We start from the raw sequence: 22,188 nt of genomic DNA on the forward strand, positions 1-22,188 counted from the left end.
CATTTTCCGGTTGTCAATCGTTCGTAGAGTTCACACTTCTTCAGATGTAACAGTCATAAATGAAGGATTATTTGCAAACAACAAGTTACTTTCATCTGTCAAATTTTCATCGAAATTGACAAAAATTGACTCTTTTGCATTTTTGAATTGCAATCAATTCCAAATAGATTCAATTCCATCAACAGTTACACAGCTCGGCGAAGCAGCTTTTTCTGGAACATTAATTGTTAATTTCACAATTGAATCAAATCTCGAAGAAATTCCTGCGAAATTATTCATGGGATGTTCTAATTTAACAGAGTTATCTCTTCCTGACACTATTAAATCAATTGGTGACAGTGCTTTCGAAGGTTGTTTTGAATTAAATTTAATTCGATTACCAGAATCAGTTGAATCACTTGGAACAAGAATTTTCTACAACTGCAAGAGCATTAATACATTCTTTTATCCACTTGATTCTATTCCTGATTATACATTTGCTGGTTGCGAAAATCTCAGATTTATTATTTACAAAACAAACATCAAAACATATGGAAAATACTCTTTGTCTGATTGCAAATTAATCAATACAATTGATCTCACAGAAGATCTCTCTAAAATTGATGATTACGCATTCCAAAATTGTCAAAATATGAATTTGACAAGTTTACAAAACGTTTCTACACTTGGAAATGGAGTATTTAAAGGCTGCACTTCATTAACAACATTTACAATTCCTAATAGTATAACTGAATTAAGTAATGAACTATTTATGGATTGTTCAAATCTAATAAATGTTGAGATGCCAAATGTCAAGAAAATTTTTGATTCTTGTTTCGAAAATTGCAACAAATTAATGATTTCTGAATTACCAAATGGAGTTGAAGAAGTTAGAAACAGAGTATTTGCAAACTGCCAATCAATTAAAACGTTTTCTTATTCATTACAAACATTAAATTCATTTGTTTTTGCTAATTGTTCTGGATTAGAAACAATTACTGTTACAAATGTTAATTATTTCGGAGAATCATGTTTTAATAATTGCAATTCTTTAAAGAATATTGCATTTAGTGCTAATACAAATTATATTGGAGATTTCGCGTTCGAAAACTGCATCAATTTGCAAATAAATTCTTTTCCAAATGGTGTCAAATCAATCAATGGAAAATATATTTTCAAAGGATGTAATTCAATTGTTGAATTCACTTTTCCAGCCGGTTTCGTATCCATTCCAGATGGAATGTTCATGGATTGCAAGAATTTAGCGAAAGTTACTGTTTCTGATGGAACTTTTTCACTTGGAAATGATTTATTCATGAATTGTGACAAATTATCAAATGTTGTTTTACCTGATTGTATTAATGAAACAAAGAGAAACTTATTCTATAATTGTGTTTCTCTTGAAACAATCGAATATCCATCAGATTATGTTCCATTTGCTTGTTTCGCTTTGTGCAAGAACTTAAACAAAATCACATTCAAGAAAGAATTAACAGGAATTGATGCATTCGCATTCTATCAATGCGAAAAGTTACCTTTAGTTCCTTTGACAGAATCAATTAAAGTATTAAGTTCTCATGCATTTGAAGGCTGTCTTCAAATAACTAATGTGAAGTTACCTGATTCTGTTCCTTATGTAAGCTATTTCATGTTTAGTAATTGTGTTAATTTGGAAAGATTTGAAGCAGGAAAGAAATTAATTAGTGTTGATGATGGCGCCTTCCAGAATTGTTTGAAATTGAAAGAGATAATTTTGCCAGATAATACAATGACATCCTTCGGAAAATATTGTTTCAGGAACTGCACAAATCTTGAAGAATTCAAAGTTCCTCAAACAATTTCTTTGATTTACATGACAAATAGTTTATTTGAAGGTTGTGTCAAATTGTCAAAAGTCACTTTTACTGATAGAATTGATGAAATCAGATCTCTTTCTTTCTCTAATTGTGCTTTCACAACAATAGAATTACCATCATCAATCATGTATTTGGCTGAAGACGCTTTCAATAACTGCAATTCTTTAATTGAAGTGAAATGTCCTCTTTTGAATTATCAACTTTACAAATCGTCACCTTTTGCTACTTGTTCTCAATTACAAAAAGTGACAATTGTTGACAACTCAATTTTCCACCAAAGAATACCAAATAATTTCTTGAAGGACTGCGCAAAGTTAACTGAAGTAATAATTGAAACAACAACTTTGGCAGAAATGAGAGAAACAACTTTCCAAAATGTAAATTCACTTAAAACGGTTTCAATCACCACAAAAAGTGACAACTTAATTTTACCACTTAATTTATTCCAAAGTTCGAAGTTATCTTTAGAAAAAATTGTTATTCAGTGCAATTCCATTGAATTTGAACAGAATTATTTCAACGATTTTGTCAATATGAAAGAAATACAAATAATTGGTAAAAATTGTAATTTAGGATTGTCACTTTTCAAAGGATGCAAGTTATTACAAAAAGTGACAATTAATTCAGCAAATACCAAGCTTAATTTAGAAACAGATTTCTTTGATAGTTGTGAATCGTTGTCAGAAATTTATTTGACATTTGACACTTTATATATCGGCAAAAATGTTTTTGCCAACAAAGAAACGATCAAAACAATTTCAATGAATTCAAATGTTATTTCATTTGATGACTGTGCATTTCAAAATGCTCAGAACATTGACTTGAAGTTCAATGGCTTTGTCACAAAAATTGGAAAGAACTCATTCGAAAACACAAATATTTTCAATGAATTAGTAATAAATGGCAAAGATTTAGTTATTGACAGTTCGGCTTTCATCAATTCCAAATCAATAACAAAGATAAACATTAAAGGAACTATTAAAACATTGGGAGATTCTTCATTCAAAGGATTGACAAATTTGGAATCATTTGATATTGATTCACAAAGTGAAATTCTTGTAGATAATCATGCATTTTGTTCTTGTTCGAATTTGAAGAAATTCACAACTAAAGGCAAATTAAATGTTGGACAATTCGCTTTCCATGAAAACATCAACTTGGAAGAAATTGATTCTCAAGGAATTGTCGCAATTAGTAAAGCATGTTTCGCTAATTGTTCGAAACTTAATAAAATAGATTTGTTGAAATACACTGAAATTCCTGAAAGAGCTTTCGAAGGTTGCCAGAATTTGAATAATTTCGATTTCATATCACAAGTCACCAAATTTGGCGATTATTCATTTTATAATTCTGGAATTGTAGAACTTGATGTAATACAAAGCAAATCAATATTTGGAGAATTTTCTTTCTCTAAGACTAACCTCAAAAAAGTTTTGATCTCTTCAAATCATTCTGATTTCGGCAAATCATCATTCAGCTTCAATAAAAACTTGAAAGAGTTCTACTACTGCGGTGATAATACATCAGTAGATAACTCTGTTTTAGAAGGATCCGATAACGTCAAGAACGTATTCATTTCTTCATCATTCGGATATGAAAATTTCGCTGGAAAGAATGTAACAACAAGTGATGTCTGTGGAAGTGGTGGTGATGATTCTCACTCAAAGACTGTTAAAATTACGATAATTGTATCAATATCAGTTATTGTTGTGATTGCGGTCGTTGTTTTAGTTGTTTTCTTCGCATTCTGCAGAAGAAACAGAATTAAATTACTATCAAGTGCACCACTTATTACAAGCGCCGATTCATCTGTATATTTTATGACCGCAAAATAAAAAATTTAATTAATTTGAAATATTTTTTTATTAATAATTTAAGGGTCCGCATTCCGACAAAATAATTAAAATGTATTCGAATTATAGATTCCAAATATGTGTGTGTGTGTACTGAATTGTGATTTGTAACCCCTACCACTCTAATTTTGATTGGAAGACCAAAGTTCCAGATGTTTAATTTGAGATTTTTTCCTATGAGATCTGAGAAAAGTTATGAGATGAGCGTTTGGATCAAAAATTATTATATTCAGTATATTTTAAATTTTGCCAATCTACTGTATCTACTGATAACATAATAATTTGGACATGCACAATTTTTTAAAATATATGTAAATTCCGATAGAGGAAGTTTGGCCAACAAAATTTCTACAAAAATGAAATTGGGAAATGATAAAAATCTTAAAGATATTGGGTTTGATGCAGATATATTTGCAAATGAAGCATACGAAGGAATGTCATTTGACAAACATTTTCGCTTTATATTGACAAATTATTTGATTTTCTTTTTATTAATTGTCCTTGTTTTTATACTACCTTCAATTCATAGGGAGAATATTAAAAAATACGATGCCACAGACTCTAGATCAACAGTTTCTTTGATATATATCCAAAAACAGTCATATCAACCTTTTATTAACGTTTTTCTGGCCAATACTGCCACAAATAAGTCAGAAGTTGCAATCAGCGCCGACTATCGATTAGATTTATATCGCGGAGTTACTTTATATACAGCAACACCAAAATATCAGAATAATTTTAACATATCAAATGGAGATAGGGTCAAATTACTTGGTTGCAAAGATTCCCGCGTATCCAGAGTTGAATTTCATGGTCATGTTAAAGTTAAAAAAGGAAATTTAGCAAATCTTTCATGGATTTGGCAGGATTTCAATCCTGTTTACGGTCTATCTATATTTTTTATATTCAGTGTGTGCTGTTTTCTCTTGATTACATGCTGTTTATTAGTTTTGAGATCGATTAACAAGTTAAAATCGCGTACAGCCACAAATGCGCAAAGATTCATACTTATATCGCTTGTACTCATCTCAATTTCGATGATTCCTCTTCCAGAACTCTCATTTTTCAACATATTAAATTTCTTCCACGACAAATCTTCATTTTTCGTTTTGTTTTACCGATCATTATTCGTCATCACGTCAGCTGCACTTACAATCAATCTTTCTTTTAGGGAAGAAAAAGCAGAAAACCTATTATACGAAATTACTTACATAATCATGCCATTTTTACTTGCTGCGTTCTATTTTGCATCCAGCGATCGACTAGTTTCTATTGGTCTTGCTGGTTTTGTATTTTTAATTCTTTGTTTTTTAATTTTTTCTGTTATTTTTATCCAGAAAGACAACAAAGAGGAATTTCTTGGATTAATTACTCATATATTCATTATATTACCTAATTATGGCCTTCTTATTGCTTGTCTTCTCTTAAATGTTGAAAGATTCAACAGATTAGAAGTTTTGTGCAGAATTTTCATTACAACTTCTGTTGCTTTCTTGTCTTTTATTAGATGGCCGTTTGAAGACTTAGTTTTGGAGATAAATGGCTTGGATTTCGATGTCGATCAGAAAGCCGATAGTTCTGATTGAATTTTTATATAGATTTATTTTTGTTTGTATGTATATGTAAAATATTCAGTTTGTTATTTGTAAAATAAAGTTTTTTTTTTAAAAAAAGGGTGAATTTACGCCCCTATGGCATGGTTAATTTTCAATGACTCCATTTGTCAGAAATTTGAATTAATATCAGATGGGTGTAAGTGCAGCCTTAAAGTGACATGAATATGTAGCTGTCATTATTGTGAACCGCCATAAATTTCTGTGGATTTTGGACATGGATAATTTTTTTCCCTCAGCAAACTATATCTAAAACCTTTTTAACTTTGTCGAAATCTGGAGCTCAAAATTATGCTATAAAAATCATTATTATTGCATATATGTATCTGATTTTAATTCAAAATATGTGAACATAATGCATGTGAACCATTAACATTGAAAAATTATGTTAAACATCATAGTTTAAAGTTGAGTCATTCAGCTATATGTAAATTCAATTTGTGCATATGGGGGTAATATTTATATAAAATAGCGTATGGTTTTACATTAATAATTTACAAAATTGGAAAAGCTTATATTTTGGAATTTGGAGATCTCAACCGTTATTTCTCCAAACGGGATCCTTAATTCAATAACACAATAATTTGGGCTTACACAATTTGTTTATGAACACTATTAATTTATAAAAGTCATAAATTATTCCGATAGAGGAAGATTGGCCAACAAAACTTCAACAAAATGAAATTGGGACATGATAAAACTCTTAAAGATATGAGATTTGTCGAGATATACCTTTTTAAATTAAAATGCAAACATGTGACAATTTATGGACATCTTTTAATGGTGTTTCACTCAAAACATCTACTTCATTATTAATTGCCCCAAATAAAATAAGAACTTCCACTATTTCTTTATTATTTTTTAATTGAGCAATATTAAGAGGAGTTCTCCCATTTATATCTTTTTCATTTATATTGGCACCATGTGAAATAAGAACTTTGGCTATTTCAACACGATTAAAATTGGCTGCAAAATGGAGAGGCGTAAACCATTCTTGATCTTTTTCATTAATATTTGCCCCTAATTCAATAAGAATATTGACTATTTCTATAGTATTAAAAATGACTGCAAAATCGAGAGGTTTTCTTCCATATTTATCTCTATCATTGATATTAGAACCACTTTCTATCAAAATTTTTAATATTTCATTAGTTCTATACTTTATTCCATAGTAAAGAGGAAAGTATCCATCATTATTTTTAACATTTGAGATTCGTCGAAATCATCTTCTCTTATGAGGTATATAAATAAATTTTTATCATTCTCCATAATAGCCCTGAAAATTGTATTTTTTTCATGAATTTCAGATGAATTATTTTCTGAATCATTATTTTCTGCTAGTTTATGTTCATCATTTATACTACCTAAGAATATTTTGAAAAAAGGTGAATTTTCATCTAATTGTTTGTGATAATCTTCCATTATCTTTTTTAAAATAAGCATATATGATGTAAAATATCGATTTCTATACAACAATACATTATCTATTGCATTAATAATATACAATGGAGAACATTTTTGCGTTTCAATTAATTTAAATTTTATATCATGATAAACATCGTTCAGTTCTTCTTCATTGAATGACAGTATTCTGTATAGTGAATTCATTGTTTCAATGAAACCTTTTTCTTGTTATAACAATAGTCACTTTTTTTTAAAAAAAATTCTAATATCATCAAAACCCTGATATTTGAGAAAAATCGCGAAATGCTGTGCTAGACACAACACTATGACTACTGAAATATCTTATCTATTTTCACTTGGACCAGCATGCTCGCTTCAAGTTTCAATTGAAATACATTATCAATAATGAGATGACTCCCTGAAAAAATAAGTGATTTTGAGTTTTGGAATATTAAAAGCATAATATATACAATATATACTAAGGGAATATATAAAAAATTGAAATAGATCAATTATAATATTCTTCTCAATTTTTTGAATGCATGGAAAATTAATAATTTGAAACAAACCCCCTAAATTAAATGATCGAATATAATGGACACCAACTTCGTGATAGTTATTATTGCTTTGATGATATTTTATTACACCATTCAAAATGCAAAAAGTTCTTTCTTCAGGATGATACGCAGTATTAATAATGAAAAATACGTTTATTCATTCCTTTCTCAGCAACCAATGATATCTTATTGTGTAATTTCGAGACGTTATAACGAAAATGGAGGCAGTTATAAAATATGCAGCAATAGGTACAATTTTAACTATGGTTCATACCAACCCCGTCCTTTTCATATTTCATATCAAGAAAATGAAACAGTTATTTGTCTATTGAAGGAAAAATATATATTAAATGATAAAACAAAAGAATATTTGGATGAATTTTATGAAGAAATACATAATAAAGAAAGTAGAAACCGTGGTTTTGTTGAGATTGTTAAAGGTAAACCTAATACATGCTTGATTTGCTTAAGCAACAAAAATTCAAAAATTGTGAAATTATTAGGAAGCAAAATTGGTCAATTTTTATATATATTCTTAAGACTACTCAGATTACATCTAATATTAGAAAATATGTTCTATAAAGAAATTGATAGAAAAATCCAAATTACTGTTGAAAAAATGATCTCATTAGATTTAGATGAGTTTCAATATAGATATAATAAAAATATTCGTGGATCAATAATAAAAAAATTGCTACCTTACAAGGAAAATTCATTTGATCTTGGAATGTTGGTTCTTGATATTATATCTTTTATTCTTATGCTCTACTTAGTAGCTCAGCTATTCTACTTAAAGAGTGCGATCACCCCTTTCCGGCGCAAATTTTTTTCTAAATTAATCGAAATTCTAAAAAATTAAGTGGCATTCAGTGAGTGAATAAACGAATTACTGAGCGAAAAACGAAGATGTCATTATAATCATATTATTTCTTTATATGAGGTGTAAAAAAAGGCCAAAAATGATTAATGCACAACATGATTATTTAAATTTGAATTTGTTCATATTAGATTTTAAATATAATTATTACTTATTTTTGATTAAAAAGATTTCGAATATTTACATCGTTAGTCATATCAATTGCAGTTACACCTTTGTAATTCTTTATTGAAATATTTATTCCTCTACATTCTAGAGAAGTTTTACAGTTTCTGTATCATTTGACCTGCATGCATCATGAAGGGGTGTATTTCCATACTTATTTTGTGCATTAATATCAATTTCATATAACGTAAGAAGGAATTTGACAACTTCGAATGAATTATAAAAACAAGCATAATGGAGTGGTGTGTCTAGATCATCATTTCTCATATTAGGGTCAACACCACATGAAATAAGATCTTGAACAAGAGATAAATTATTTAATCTTACTGCATAATCAATTACTGTCATATTAAAATGGGATACTTTATGATATCCATTATCAACAGCAAATTTGATTGAATAAAGATCTCGTTCTTGACTACATTTTACAAATGTATCATAAAGACAAAATAAAATTTTTGAAATCCAATTTCTTTCAAAAAATTTAATGTTTTCATCAGTTGTTGAAATTTTATCATATTGTTTGTTTTCTTTATGATTATTATTATTTGGTGATAACATTAATGTTTCAAATAAATGAATGAAGATTTCATTTTCGTTTTGAATATTGTCATTTGCTTTATTTCTTGTTTTGATTTCTTGATCAAAAGAGTTGATGAATGAAGAATAAAATTTGATAAAACGATAAATTGTTTCGTTTGTGCAGAATTCGAATCTGATGAATTCAATCAGTTTGTCGAATTTTGATGATGATGAAAATGATAAAAAAGATGAAAATGTTTTGATGAATGAAATAACAAAATCACAGATATCATCTTCGTTGTAGACAAAAACATATCTATTACTCAAAATACTTGAAATAAAATCAACAAAAATCATCGATGTTTTCGTTAAAATACGATGATGCAATAGAATGATAAACAGATTCAAAAAGAAGACAAAGTTTGGAAGGTCCAAGAAAAGAGATATGAGATGCGATGAATGAACATGTTTTATCGAAATCACATGTTTTAAGACTGTATCGGATGAATGATTCGATGTTTGATTCACTGATAATTGTTGATGAAATAATGAATTTGTATTGTGAAATAAAATCTTCGTTCTTGAGAAGAACACCAAGATCATAAATAATTTCGCTTGTTTCGATGTCGATGTTTTCTGAAACATATCCTTCTTGAACAAACTTACAAAAAATGTTTAATGCTTTATTAAATGTTTCTTTATTGTTAATATCAGTATTAATATTAATATCAATATTAATCTCTTGTGCACTATTATCTGTAATCAACATGTTTCGAACTGTTTCACTTAGAACAACTGCGTGTGATTGTGTTGTATAAAATCGATGACCATTGATAACGAAACAAAAATCACTTCCATATTTAACTAAAGACGAATTTCTGCAATACTGAGAATTAACAACGAATTTAATATCACTCATCAGTTTTTTGTCACTTTTTATAATAATTTACCATCAAATCTAAAAATAACGCTTGTTATAAGGTATATACATATTCTTTGTATATAAGGCACAATTATTTAAATAAAGTTTCTCTTTTTTAATTTAACCTTGAAATTTAAACATATTCAATAATTCTTGCATATTGAATTTGTGTGCGCAATGAAAAATAATATACGCAAAATTCAATGATTAATGATTAAAAAAAGATTCAAAAATTGATATAAAACGGTTTTTATACATGCATTTTCTTCAAAATTATGGCTAGAAGAAAAATACTCTACCGTTAAATGAACATTGTTAAAATTGATACTATAGGGTGTCCAAAGGTGCATTTAGCACAGCGCTCTATATGAGACTATTAAAGGAGATATATGCTGATTATAAATATATAATAAAAAATATGAATATATGTATATGATGAGTATGTTGTATTTGGGCCATGCCGGGATATAAAATGAATTTTGAGACAAGAGGCGGTTTCGCGGGAAATTTTGGCGGGATTTTTTTCATTTTTTTAATGAATCATAAAGAAAACATCCTCGCTCTTGCAAAAAAATGCAAAGACTGTAAAAAAATCTACGAGACATTGGTAAAATGCTTCGGTATGGATGCTCCTAGCTATTCCACTGTAACGTATCATGTTAGGATGTATCACTTCATGAACAAAAAGGCGCCCATCATAAAAATTGACAAAAAATCGCCGGATCAAAGAAAAATCAAAGCAATTCTTCAAGCGCTAGATGAAGACCCAAGAGCATCACTCAGAAGGATAGAGGAGATGACAAAGATACCAAGTACAACAGTCAGTTATTATCTGCACAATTATTTGAACTACAAACTAGCGTATACACGTTGGGTTCCGCACAACCTTAATTCAGTTCAAAAAAATCTAGAGTCCAATCTTCGAAAGAGCTCCTCTCTATATTGGGTGCGTATCAATCCAAGAAGTTTCGCTTTTTAGTAACAGGGGACGAGTCTTGGTTTCAATATGCAACATAAGCCAAAATCATGTGGATCCCGAAGGATGAAAATCCGCAAACATTCCCGAAGAAAAAAATTGACACACCAATGATGATGTTGTCGGTTTTTTGGGGCGTGAATGGCATCATCGCAATTGATATTCTTCAAAAACCTAATACGATGAATGCTCAGTATCTAATTGACAATGTTCTTACTCAAATTATCAATTCTGATGAGTTTGAGAAATCCAAACAACAAAAACAAAAGTTTGCAATTCATTTATAATTCAAGAGTTCACAAAAGTCATAAAGTAATGAATTACTTGTTGGAAAACAATGTCAAAGTTGTTCCAAACCCAATTTATTCACCTGATATTGCACCCTCTGACTTTTATTTATTCGGCACGCTAAAAAAGAGAGCTGAAGGACGCGAATTCGCGAGTCCAGATGATCTTGAAAATTTTGTAAGAGAGCAATTTGAGCAATTTTCTCATGATGATTTAAAGCGTGTCTTTCAAGCCTGGATCGATCGCTGCGAACGCGTGATTGAATCCAATGGTGATTATATTTAAATAAACTTTATATATATGTAACTTGTTTATTTCTATTCGCAGTATTCAGGTTTGTGCTAAACACACCTTTGGACACCCTATATTCTGACCATGAGTCAATGTTTATTTTTGACTTTTTAATCTTGATTAAATAATGCAGACAAAAAATTTGTAAATAGGACTAAAGATCTGCTACATAGTAAACGAAACAGAAGTTTGATGAAATGCTTGAGGTTTAATCTCTAAATTCAAGCCCCTTTCTACTAGACCAAAGCAGAATTTATTCTCATCATCGTCATCTTTCTATTTTGTGAATTTTACGCATATGATGGAAAAATATACTTCAGTAATTGACTTCAATTTTATAACATATTATATAATGCCAAATTTAGCGTATAAATATAATAAATCCTAAGAAATAATTCGATAAATGGCATCCTAACACACAACTGTTAATAAAGAGGGATTTGAGTACTGTTATTATGAGACGACCGTTGCCTTGCCAGATGCCCGGGATGTGTTCAACTTCTGAAAATAAATATTCAGAATTCAGATCAAAATTATATTTCCTCAATTCATTATTCTCATAAAACTCATCACGCGATTCGATCAGGCCAGGTGGTATATATGCATCCTTTGTCAAAGCCCATGAGCTCCCACCGCCACACCCTCCATTGCAATGATGACTAGCAAAGCCACCGAACCAGCCGCCTCCAGCACCGCATCTATCAGTCTGCTTATACGGTATTTGTACTCCTTTAGAATTCTTAGATCCATATAACTGAGCGGCTTCTCCAGTACCAAAGGTAAATCCCGATGAGGAATTTGCTAAATATTTGCCGTTGTAGACTCGGTCAGCCCACCAACCTTGAGCAACAAGGCTGCCGCCGGAGCCACCTCTAGAATCATCACCAGCAGAGTCATCAGACCCACCGCCAGCACCGCTAACTATCACTCGATGATAGAGGGAATTTTCTAAAAATTGGACAGAAGTTTGCCCACCGCCACTCGCCGTACATAATTCATATCCTGCAGAACTACCACCACCACCATATCCACCAGGAACCATATGCTCCTTGTGAAAACAGTTTTGGGTGGGTGAGCAAATCGAATTTTTCAGATATTGTCCCATACCACCAATTGTGGCATATATTTGTGTTAATCGCTTAATATGAATCAATCCACGAACATAGCCTCCGGCACCACTGTAACCAAATGATGAGAGGCATGTTGTATTGCCGTGGAAGAGTCTGACTAAACTATCCTGCATGCATTCACCCGAGTCATAATGATAGGTGGACACTTTGCCTGTGGAACTACCACCGGAAGCACCATACAATTCGAATTTATATAAACCTGGATGGAGCGCAATGGAGTAATCAGTACATGAGGAAGGGTCTTCGCAAGGATAATCGAAAACGTATTTATTGTCTTCAACAGAAACAGGAAGCTGTGATTTGATTTTGATACCAGCCTTATCTGGCTCATATAATGAATATCTGATCATCTAAAGAAGTTCTTAACATACCTACTACCATCATTCGAGATTCACCTCTGACTTCTTATCTCGGCAACAACTATATCTGAATCATAATCAGAAAAAATAACACTTTTAAACGATACCAAGCATGTTTTTTAAATGCAATTAGATGAGTTTGGATAGTTGGAAGAAAAATAAAATCAAAGATATCTAATCTATGAATTACCGACAAATGATAATCATGAATGTATTATAAACATGTAACTTAATAATGATTTGACACACTAGCATGTTTTTAGTAAAATGTTCTTCATTTTGATGAATCAAAAGCATAACTGCATTTTTAAAAAAAAAAAAGGTAGTGGGGCTTCCAGGCACTTCGTGCCCTCTAGCCCCGAAGATGTTTAGTATAAATGAAGTTTTTATTCGGAAAATTGTTAGTCTTCTGGTGTGAATTCGGAGGACTCTTCTTCTTCCTCCATTGCTTCTGGGAAGAAGCCTTCTTCTGGGTCGAAAACATTATATAATGTGTCGCTTTTCACAAATTATATATGTTTTCATGTTTTGTCACTTTTCTGTCACTTTTCAGGAAAAAAACATTTTTATTATTATATATAAATGAATTTTACAAAACCTCCGTTACCGTTCTTTGGAAATAAGAGTAAATGTAAAGATATTATATTGAGAGAACTTAAGAAACTACCGAATGGTCTAACATTTGTAGATTTGTTCGGTGGAAGTTTCTATATATCCCATTTGTGCCATACAATATTCCCAGACTCAAAGATTATATGCAATGACTTCGACAACTATATGGACCGTCTCAAACATATACCAGACACAAACAATATATTGAAAGAGTTAAAAGAAAAGATACCTATAGGTAAGATGGAACGTATACCATTAGATAAGAAAAATATTGTGAGAGAGGTTTTGAAAAAAGCAGAATATATAGACTGGGATAGTATATCTGCTAGACTATTATATAGTGGTGCTATAAGAGTTCATGACATTGAAACACTTATGTCAAAAGTTTTATATCTTAACTATACAAATGTTTTCAAAGAGGACATAGAAAAATATATTGAGGGTATAGAGTTTGTGAGATGTCATTGGACAGAGTTGTATGAAAAATATAAAGACAAGGAAAATGTTTTCTTTATAGTGGACCCGCCGTTCTATAACACATGGGATTTTCAATACCAAGTAGACTGGACTTTGAGAGACTCTTTAGAAACTTTAGACGTTTTACATAACCATCCATGCTTTTACTTTACATCCGATAAAAGTGGTTTGGAAACCGTTATGAGATGGTTAGAGGACATACATGACTATGAGTTTAGATATGACAAGATAGAATATGAGAGAGGTCCTATAAACCGGAGAAAGTGTCATAACAAAGAAATTTTATTAGTAAGTAAATGTGGTTTGAAATAGGACTACTTGTTTTAGGTTTTTTCCATTGTGTCATTTATTTATTTGACGTGGCAGAAAAGTACAGAGAATATGAAGATGAACCAATGCCTGCAAATGTTCAGTATATGTACTCGTAAGAGATATTTTTATCTAATATTAAATGGACGCACAGAACTTAGCGAATGCACAGCAACCTGGACAACCAAACCCAGAGAATATTCCAAATGAAGTTAGAATACAAACTGCAATGGCAAACTATGGTCAAGTGCCAACAGATGTACAAATGCAAACTGCCATGTCAAATGACGCTGCGTTAGGTTTGCCACCATGGTATGCAAATATGAGATGGAAAGAGTTTTATACAAACCCTGAAGTGGGATATAAACAACTTTATGCAGATGACGCGAACACAGGAGTTGACCCAGAATATGTTTTCTACCAGAGGAGAAACAGAATGTATGAGCTCCAGTTAAAGAATGCTATGGAACTCAACAGGAAACGTAAGAGACTAGGCGGACATTAGATTTTTACATATAGTAAAATGGGTTTCTTCAGTAAGATAGGAAACTTCTTTCGAAATGTTGGAAGAGGTATATGGAATGGAATAAAAACCGTAGGAAGAGGAATTTGGAACGGTGTCAAAAATATTGGTAAAAGGGTAGGTCAGTTTTTGGTATTATACCTAAAGACCCTGAACCAGAAGAACAAGCTCCTGTTATACAACAGCCTGAACCTGCACCACAGTCTAGTTGGCAACCAAATCCAACACCACAACCGGTATATTAAAAAATTATATTTTTACCGTTCGATAGTAGTTGTATATGAAACTAAGTTCTAAGTAAAACGCATGGTATAATGGAATTATTCTTTTTCTTCCATCTGTAGTAAACCATACTTGAAAGTCTGAAATACTTCCACTTGGTGGTTCGTATAACTTTGTAGGTTTTTCGTAAAAGTCATTTGCCAAGCATAAGAAAGAGTTTTGGGCGCCAGAAAATGAAGCATGAACAATAATAGCATCTGGGTCGAAAATATTTTCATATGTTCCATTAGGGTTTTCGACTTCATAATAGTCCGGGTGTACTGGATATGCTGCAGGCTGATTTAACATCCTCATAAATCTATACCATGCCAAGTTGTTATATTTTGTAGAAATATAAACGTTTTCTCCAAGGTCTTCTATTCTATTGATTTTAACAGTTGCATTTTTCCTGTCATAAATAATATCGAGATGGTATTCTCCTTCGTCAATGTTATACTGTTTTGCATATTCGATATAGATATCGTTTATTTTTTCTTGAAAAGCTTGAAGAGTTGTTTCTAAGTTTACAAGCAAACTAACTTGTAAAAGTTTTCCCTGTTCAAATTTCTCATACATACGTTTTTCTTTGTTATAGTATCGAACTTCAAAACCGACCGTAAATGGGAAACCATGTATGGCTTCTGAAATGAACTTCATTCTACGAAAGCCAATAGCTTTTGTGACAGATGGGTCTCTTAGCCATCTTAATGGGTAGTCAAAACGATAGCCTTCATGCTTTACGGTCTCTGTCTCAAACTTTTGACCGACATTAGTAAAAAGTTCATCTAATGGTTTAGTTGTAGCAACTCTTGAATTTTCTTTTTCTATTGGAAGCATATTTTATCTAGAATAAAAATGTCGAAAGATATTGCTTCCATGAGAGAAATACAACACAACCGACAACTCATTATGCAAGCTCTAAATAAGAACACAACAAACTTTTCAAACTATTCTAAGATATCTGAGTCATTGAAAGAAGGAAACTTAAAACTGACAATAAACCCAATGACAGATGAGTTTCTGTTTCAAGACAATAAGAACCATACTGTCTGTATAAATCCAACAAAAGGAACTTTAAACGAGAAACCTATAAATGAACTTCTTTTGAAAACAGATGTTGACAACAAAGCTGACAAAGAATATGTAGACGATGCAATAGCAAAAGAAGAAGAAAGAGCTAACAATGCTTATGCAACAAAAGAACATACTCATCCTGAACTAGCAGACAAAACATATGTTGACAATAAAATGTCAAGTGAAGTGACGAGAGCTGAAAACGAATATTCTAAAAAGACTCATACACATTCTATATCTGAAATAACAGACTTACAAGAAACCTTAAACAGTAAAAGTGCCGTTGGACATACACATACCATTGCAAATATTACAAACTTACAAGAAACCTTAAACAGTAAAAGTGACGTTGGACATACACATACCATTGCAAATATTACAAACTTACAAGAAACCTTAAACAGTAAAAGTGACGTTGGACATACACATTCTATATCTGAAATAACAGACTTAAACGTTAGCCTTGAAAAGAAAGCAGACAAGAACCATACACATACCATTGCAAATATTACAAACTTACAAGAAACCTTAAACAGTAAAAGTGCCGTTGGACATACACATTCTATATCTGAAATAACAGACTTAAACGTTAGCCTTGAAAAGAAAGCAGACAAGAACCATACACATGATTTCTTCACAACTGTTGCTATAGAAAGTATTGAAGGAACGGTTGAAGAAACTGGTGGGGATGCATTATATTGTAAACCTCCTAACTTTCCACAAGGTTTAACATCGGATGACGACATAACGACGATGAGAAACATTAGATGTAAAGATGTTTATGTCATGAAGGATGAACATAATATTAAATTCACTGCTCAAGATTTATATGACAAGAAAGCAGACAAAACAGAGCTTCAAACATTAAAGACAGAAATACTTCAAACATTATATCCTATAGGCTCTATTTATACGTCAATGAACTCTACCAGACCAGAAGTAGTACTTGGTTTTGGAACTTGGACTCAAATAGTCGACAGGTTTTTGTATTGTGCAAACTCTTCAAAGGAAACAGGTGGAAGTAAAACGATTTCAGGTGAAAATTTACCTGCACACAGTCACTACATAGATTTAAGTACATCTCAAGCAGGTTGGCATAAGCATAGATATTGGGATTGGTCAGCAATGATAAAAGGTAAAGGATATTATGTTAAAGACAACGTTAAGTTTGCTATAAATTGTTACTGGAGTAACACTGAGGGAGGAGGAAACCATACACATCACGTTTCAGGATATACGCAAACAACGGGACAAAGTAAAGAATACATGCCACCTTACATGACAGTTTACGCATGGTATAGAAATGCTTAGTCGTCATTTTCAACTTCTTTAGCATATTCGTCAGGAGTTGTCTTATATTTGTTAGGAACTGTCTTTGAAAGTATACCACCTTGAACTTTGACAAGTTTGAAACGAGGTCTGACAATAGTCGTTTTATCTTCTGCTTGCAGTCTGTACATTTTGCCATGTTTGCCTAAAACTTCATAATATTCTCTTGTATACTTTCTTCTATTTTTACGAACACGAATGTGAGTACCTGTCGGGTTCCCATTGTTGTCATAGTCAATAGTATTTTCATATGGGTCGCGTTTAGGTATTTCTATTTTTACTTTGTCACCTTTCTGAAGTTTGAAGCCCGGCATTCTTTCTTGTTTGTCTCTTTTGACTAAATTATTAAATATATAGTCTTTCTCTAAGTCAGGGTTGTTTTTCATTTCTTCGGGGGAGTGGTTTCCCAAACCTTTTTGTTTACGGCTATTGTAAATATTTAAAACTTGTCTCATCTTTGCCATGGAGAAGTGTCTATATTTGTCGTCATATGACATTTCATTTGCTTCACCACCTTGTGGTTGGTTTAAGTCTCTTAACATTTTTATACAACCGTCAATGACACCAAGAGCAGAATGGTTTTGGTCGACAATGAAATATTGGTTTACATTTTTTGAACGCAGATAGTTTTTTACATCATCTGATTTGAAAGAACTTTCACAGTCAGATGTCAGTTTTGTTGGATGGTATTTGTCAACGAATATTGTCAAAGCAGTTTTCACATCTAAAATATTTTTGGACCATAATGGTATGGCTTCACAGTATCTTGTGTTTTGACCGACAAATATTAGCCAGTATGGTGGTCCATCTGTTCTAACTCTCGGAATGTTTTCCAAGATATCCATAAACCAAGCATTTGGTGTTGAACTAAAGATTTTTATCATGAGTGCTTTCTTTGTCGCTTTAGAAACATAGGGGTCCTTGTTTGGATTCGTCATTTTTATCCTATAAGAAATGGGTTTATTTGGCGCATTAGCAGGAGTTGCATCCAGATTTTTGCCCGCAGTGGGAACAATAGCCAGAGGTGTATTTGGAGTTGGAAGGAAGATTTTGAGTACATTAGGTATACTGAAAGAGAAAGCACAACCTATTATACAAACTGTACAGAAAGGTTGGGAGTAGCACGAGATGCAACAAATCTTATTCCAAATCCTGAAACAAGAGGAAAAGTTCAAGGATGGATGGACAATGTAGGAAGACAAGCAGGAAACTATTATAACAAAGCAAATGACTACTATAACCAAGCAGGACACTATATGGACCAAGGTGAAAGATTCTTTAACAGAGGATATAACCATGCACAACAGTGGGTAAACAATAACCAACCTCAACCGCCTCAAACGTGGGGAATGTAAAGTTTTTTACTGAGATGAAATGAACAATACAGCATTGAGACAAATGGGTTCAAGATGGATTTGTCGGCTTCCAGCAGTTACACAACGTGTTTGTCAAGTTCTTCCTATACCTCAGGAAGTTTTAGACCGACTTAAAAAACAACAACAACCAGTTGAAAACAAACCAAACTAAAATTTTTTACTGAGATGAAATGACCGAAGAAGTTGAAACGGTAGATTTGACACCACAAACAAAAAGTTCAGAACCATTGTCAAAACCTGTCAAAGAACTTACAGATGAAGAGAAAAATTCAATAATAGAAAGTGCCAGGTCTGGAAATACAAACCCTAACTACAAAGTCACTTTTCATAAAAATGGAACGGCTAGTATCTCAAAAAAGAAACAGACTCTCACAAATAAAATATTGAAGTCTGAAGGAGCTTTCGAGACAACAGATGGAAAAGTTTACTTCACTGACCAACAGTTCATTATAGAACATCTCATTGACTTAGAGTCGAAATATTCTAAACTTTACAACAAACACAAAAAGTTGAAAGGAAAACAAAAACAAATGGCATATGATATTTATGAAGATGTTGACGACACAACTGTTCCTGCAAGTGAAGTAAAGTCAGAGAAACCGAAAAATGACGAAAAACCGATAGAAGAAGAAAAACCAAAAACTGAAGATAAACCAAAACCAAAGTTTAGTTTGGAAACTAAACCAAGTCAACCTTCATTAGCTGGTATGGGTTGGCGTCAAAGACTTATGGCAGCAGGCGGTTATGTAAAGTAAAGAAAAAAATATTTTTTTATTTTTATAAAAATGCCCCCATATAGAATGGATAGAAAATCTGCTAGAATAAAAGCAGAGTTGCAAAGATATGGTTGGAGAGTTTCGAAGAATTTTAAATATAGGAAGGGAAGACCCATAAAAGTCTATGACAAATTGTCTGGTCTTCGCTACGAAATGGATTTGGAAACAGCACGTGCAAATTATCCAAACAGACTAGAGAGGTTAGAAGAAGAACGTCTTATGGACATGCCTTTCGATGTTAGTGAACCTCAAGTTGAAGGACACGACGGCTTTGCCAGATTCTACTGGAAACATGACGAACAATTGCATCCTTTGAGAAGGAAAAAAGGTAGTGCAGAGGATGGTCATGCTCCCATGGAAAGAACAAGATATGCATATGAGAAGTACCGTGAAGTTAGAAGTCAAATTACATCTGGTCGAACCTTTACAGTAAACTTTGACGAAGGAAAGAACAAAGAAGGCTTCATGGGAGTACTTGCTGCAATTCAAGATGGAAATAAGAAAGGATACAATCTCAGATTGACCATAACAGATTTGGATGGTCACATTTACTATGCACATGGCAATGTCACAACAGCTGCAATGCTTCTTGACGCTTTCAAGACTACAAAGAGAGAACAAATGGTTGACTCCGACTCAGACATTTTGAATGCAATTGAAGGAATTGCAAGTGTCAAGTTCGAATGGTACCAACCTAACCCTCAAGCAGTCAGACAACATGCTGGATACTTCCCCTTCATAAATAAGTCTGACATTGACTTGACAAGGTATGGAATTTACAATTCAATTGAAACAATTGTCAATGAACCTTGCATTCTTACATGTCTCAGGAACTCTGGTCTTGTTACAGAAGAGAAGATGAAGTATCTTGAGTCATGTGTGAAGACAAGGTACATTCTCAGAGGTCAATTGGCAAAAATTGCACCGTTGGCAAATGTCAATATCCGAGTCAACATCCAGCTAAAGGTTCTTCACATGACGACTATGTTGTTGACAAAGACTTACCATGGTTGAAGATTGTAATTGTCCACAACCACTTCATGTTGAACGAAAGTCTTACAAACCCATTCTTTGGTAAAAGTAAGTGCAACATTGTCAGAGCTGTTAACATTCTTTTCGAGAAAGGTTTGTTGGAACCAATTCCAGATGACAAGCTGACAGAAACTTTTGTACCAAAAGACGAAACGAACTTTTCACTGTTAGCAAGACCAAAAGTTGTTCCAGACAAAGTTCTAGTACAAAAGAAGTACACAATTCCACAAGGAGTTGGATTGTTCGGATACCAACCTGAACCAGAAGAACTTCCAATGAGGTTGCAAGAACTTCAAGATGCTATAAACAAACTTCCATTGAGACATCCAATTGACGTCAAATTGTATTGGAGAGCATCTGAGTTAGGTCAGAAGGTTTTATATGAAACAGGTTGCTTCGACGATGTTTATGAGATAACAGGAGAAGTTTCTCAGAAGATAAGAGACTCACTTGAATTTCCACAAACTGGACCAATTGGTTGCGACAAGTTCGACTCAGATGAAAAGATATACTATGTCGACCTTAACGCTGCATACATGAGGTTTGTCCAATATATTCCGACTGGAATTCCAAACGAAGATGGTGAGTTCCCGGGAAGGAACTATACAGTTGGAAAAGTCATACAACAACTGTATGATATTAGGAAAGCTTCAAACCCCAAACTTGCAATGACACTCAAATTGCTTATGAATTCGACATGGGGATATTCCATTAAGAAACCTCAAGAGATGAAGAGTAAACATTATGAGAAGGTCGACAACTTTGTTGAAAGGTTTTCTCCTTTTGTTTTGAAGTACGAATTCACTCAAGGTCAAAGTGGCTTAGTAACCACATTAAAACCTATTGTCGAACATTGGTCTTACCCTCAGTTCGCAAAGGCAGTCCTTGACAACTACAACAAATTCTTCTCCGAAGTCAAATCGAAAGTTGTGGTTTACTATGAGAACATTGACGCACTCATGACGAACGAAGAAGGGTACAACAAACTCATTGAAATGGGTTTAGTCGGTGAGAAGATGGGTCAATTCAAATTGGACAAAATTTTCACCGAAGTTCATGTCCTCTCCAAGCGTAAGTACTGGGGCATACTTGAAGACGGCACAGAAATAAAACATTGCATGAAATAAAAAATTTTTATATTCCTTCCTAGCTAATTTCGTTTAATTTCATGGTCGCCCTCGGAGTCTTTGAATCGGACAGGTCGAGTTACACCATTCTTGGTCTCAAACTCATATATAACCTGTTTGTCTGTATTTTCGTCGACTATGGTACGAGACACGAACATTGACCAAACGGACAAAAAGTGTCATTTCGGATGGTCACACAGCCAATCGCATTCGAGCACTTCGAAGAAGCCTTACGTTCCAAGGGAGAGGGTGTCTGGTGCAAGGCAGAGGTCATGAAACTCTACGAGCAGTACATCCTCAATGCCTGGGAGGACAAATCGTCCTTGGATTGGCAATTCTACCAACTCCTCTGGGACGACCTCCTACGCAACTGGGATAACGAAAGAGTCCAATTCAAAGGTCGGGAACTAATTTTGCAAATTACCCTTAATTTAACATACTTATCCAAATAAACACCTAAATTTACTTGGGGTTTCCCCCTAAAATAATTTTTTTTACTC

The 22,188-nt window shown here is 32.7% G+C and overlaps 11 protein-coding genes and 2 pseudogenes across 13 annotated transcripts, besides 4 other annotated features; 10 read left to right on the forward strand and 3 right to left on the reverse strand.

Annotated features, from left to right (window-relative positions):
* Nucleotides 1-38: 38 nt before the first annotated feature.
* TVAGG3_1043500 (leucine-rich repeats (6 copies)-containing protein) lies at nt 39-3,831 on the forward strand (the record flags this gene model as incomplete). The annotated part of the gene is made up of 1 exon (XM_051255603.1): nt 3,326-3,670. One exon carries the CDS (start codon nt 3,326-3,328, stop codon nt 3,668-3,670), a length of 345 nt encoding a protein of 114 aa, XP_051081177.1.
* Nucleotides 3,832-10,078: 6,247 nt separating this feature from the next.
* Nucleotides 10,079-10,106: a terminal%2Cinverted (terminal inverted repeat of Mariner transposon ID:TVAGG3_1043510).
* Nucleotides 10,079-11,377: a mobile genetic element.
* Nucleotides 10,175-11,297, forward strand: TVAGG3_1043520 (annotated as a pseudogene). Its single transcript has one exon. A coding segment is annotated over exon 1 (1,123 nt).
* Nucleotides 11,350-11,377: a terminal%2Cinverted (terminal inverted repeat of Mariner transposon ID:TVAGG3_1043510).
* Nucleotides 11,378-11,664: 287 nt separating this feature from the next.
* On the reverse strand, nt 11,665-12,783 carry TVAGG3_1043530 (glycine-rich protein family; the record flags this gene model as incomplete). The annotated part of the gene is made up of 1 exon (XM_001311378.1): nt 11,665-12,783. The coding sequence occupies one exon, from the start codon at nt 12,781-12,783 to the stop codon at nt 11,665-11,667; it is 1,119 nt and encodes a 372-aa protein (XP_001311379.1).
* A 591-nt stretch (nt 12,784-13,374) lies between these two features.
* On the forward strand, nt 13,375-14,193 carry TVAGG3_1043540 (phage tail repeat-like family; the record flags this gene model as incomplete). The annotated part of the gene is made up of 1 exon (XM_051255604.1): nt 13,375-14,193. One exon carries the CDS (start codon nt 13,375-13,377, stop codon nt 14,191-14,193), a length of 819 nt encoding a protein of 272 aa, XP_051081178.1.
* A 139-nt stretch (nt 14,194-14,332) lies between these two features.
* Nucleotides 14,333-14,695, forward strand: TVAGG3_1043550 (uncharacterized protein; the record flags this gene model as incomplete). Its single annotated transcript, XM_051255605.1, has 1 exon — nt 14,333-14,695. One exon carries the CDS (start codon nt 14,333-14,335, stop codon nt 14,693-14,695), a length of 363 nt encoding a protein of 120 aa, XP_051081179.1.
* A 267-nt stretch (nt 14,696-14,962) lies between these two features.
* On the reverse strand, nt 14,963-15,811 carry TVAGG3_1043560 (uncharacterized protein; the record flags this gene model as incomplete). The annotated part of the gene is made up of 1 exon (XM_051255606.1): nt 14,963-15,811. The coding sequence occupies one exon, from the start codon at nt 15,809-15,811 to the stop codon at nt 14,963-14,965; it is 849 nt and encodes a 282-aa protein (XP_051081180.1).
* Nucleotides 15,812-16,264: 453 nt separating this feature from the next.
* Nucleotides 16,265-22,188: part of a mobile genetic element that runs on past the window's edge.
* Nucleotides 16,835-17,359, forward strand: TVAGG3_1043580 (phage tail repeat-like family; the record flags this gene model as incomplete). The annotated part of the gene is made up of 1 exon (XM_051255607.1): nt 16,835-17,359. One exon carries the CDS (start codon nt 16,835-16,837, stop codon nt 17,357-17,359), a length of 525 nt encoding a protein of 174 aa, XP_051081181.1.
* On the reverse strand, nt 17,439-18,315 carry TVAGG3_1043590 (uncharacterized protein; the record flags this gene model as incomplete). The annotated part of the gene is made up of 1 exon (XM_051255608.1): nt 17,439-18,315. A coding segment is annotated over one exon (877 nt), but the record flags the coding sequence as incomplete, so codon positions are not given.
* On the forward strand, nt 18,924-19,508 carry TVAGG3_1043600 (phage tail repeat-like family; the record flags this gene model as incomplete). Its single annotated transcript, XM_051255609.1, has 1 exon — nt 18,924-19,508. One exon carries the CDS (start codon nt 18,924-18,926, stop codon nt 19,506-19,508), a length of 585 nt encoding a protein of 194 aa, XP_051081183.1.
* On the forward strand, nt 19,554-20,187 carry TVAGG3_1043610 (uncharacterized protein; the record flags this gene model as incomplete). The annotated part of the gene is made up of 1 exon (XM_051255610.1): nt 19,554-20,187. A coding segment is annotated over one exon (634 nt), but the record flags the coding sequence as incomplete, so codon positions are not given.
* Nucleotides 20,388-21,442, forward strand: TVAGG3_1043620 (annotated as a pseudogene). Its single transcript has one exon. A coding segment is annotated over exon 1 (1,055 nt).
* On the forward strand, nt 21,521-21,688 carry TVAGG3_1043630 (DNA/RNA polymerases family; the record flags this gene model as incomplete). Its single annotated transcript, XM_051255611.1, has 1 exon — nt 21,521-21,688. One exon carries the CDS (start codon nt 21,521-21,523, stop codon nt 21,686-21,688), a length of 168 nt encoding a protein of 55 aa, XP_051081185.1.
* Nucleotides 21,877-22,140, forward strand: TVAGG3_1043640 (uncharacterized protein; the record flags this gene model as incomplete). The annotated part of the gene is made up of 1 exon (XM_051255612.1): nt 21,877-22,140. The coding sequence occupies one exon, from the start codon at nt 21,877-21,879 to the stop codon at nt 22,138-22,140; it is 264 nt and encodes an 87-aa protein (XP_051081186.1).

This window comes from Trichomonas vaginalis, chromosome I (assembly GCF_026262505.1).
Source record: "Trichomonas vaginalis G3 chromosome I, whole genome shotgun sequence".
NCBI classification, from domain to species: Eukaryota; Parabasalia; order Trichomonadida; family Trichomonadidae; genus Trichomonas; species Trichomonas vaginalis.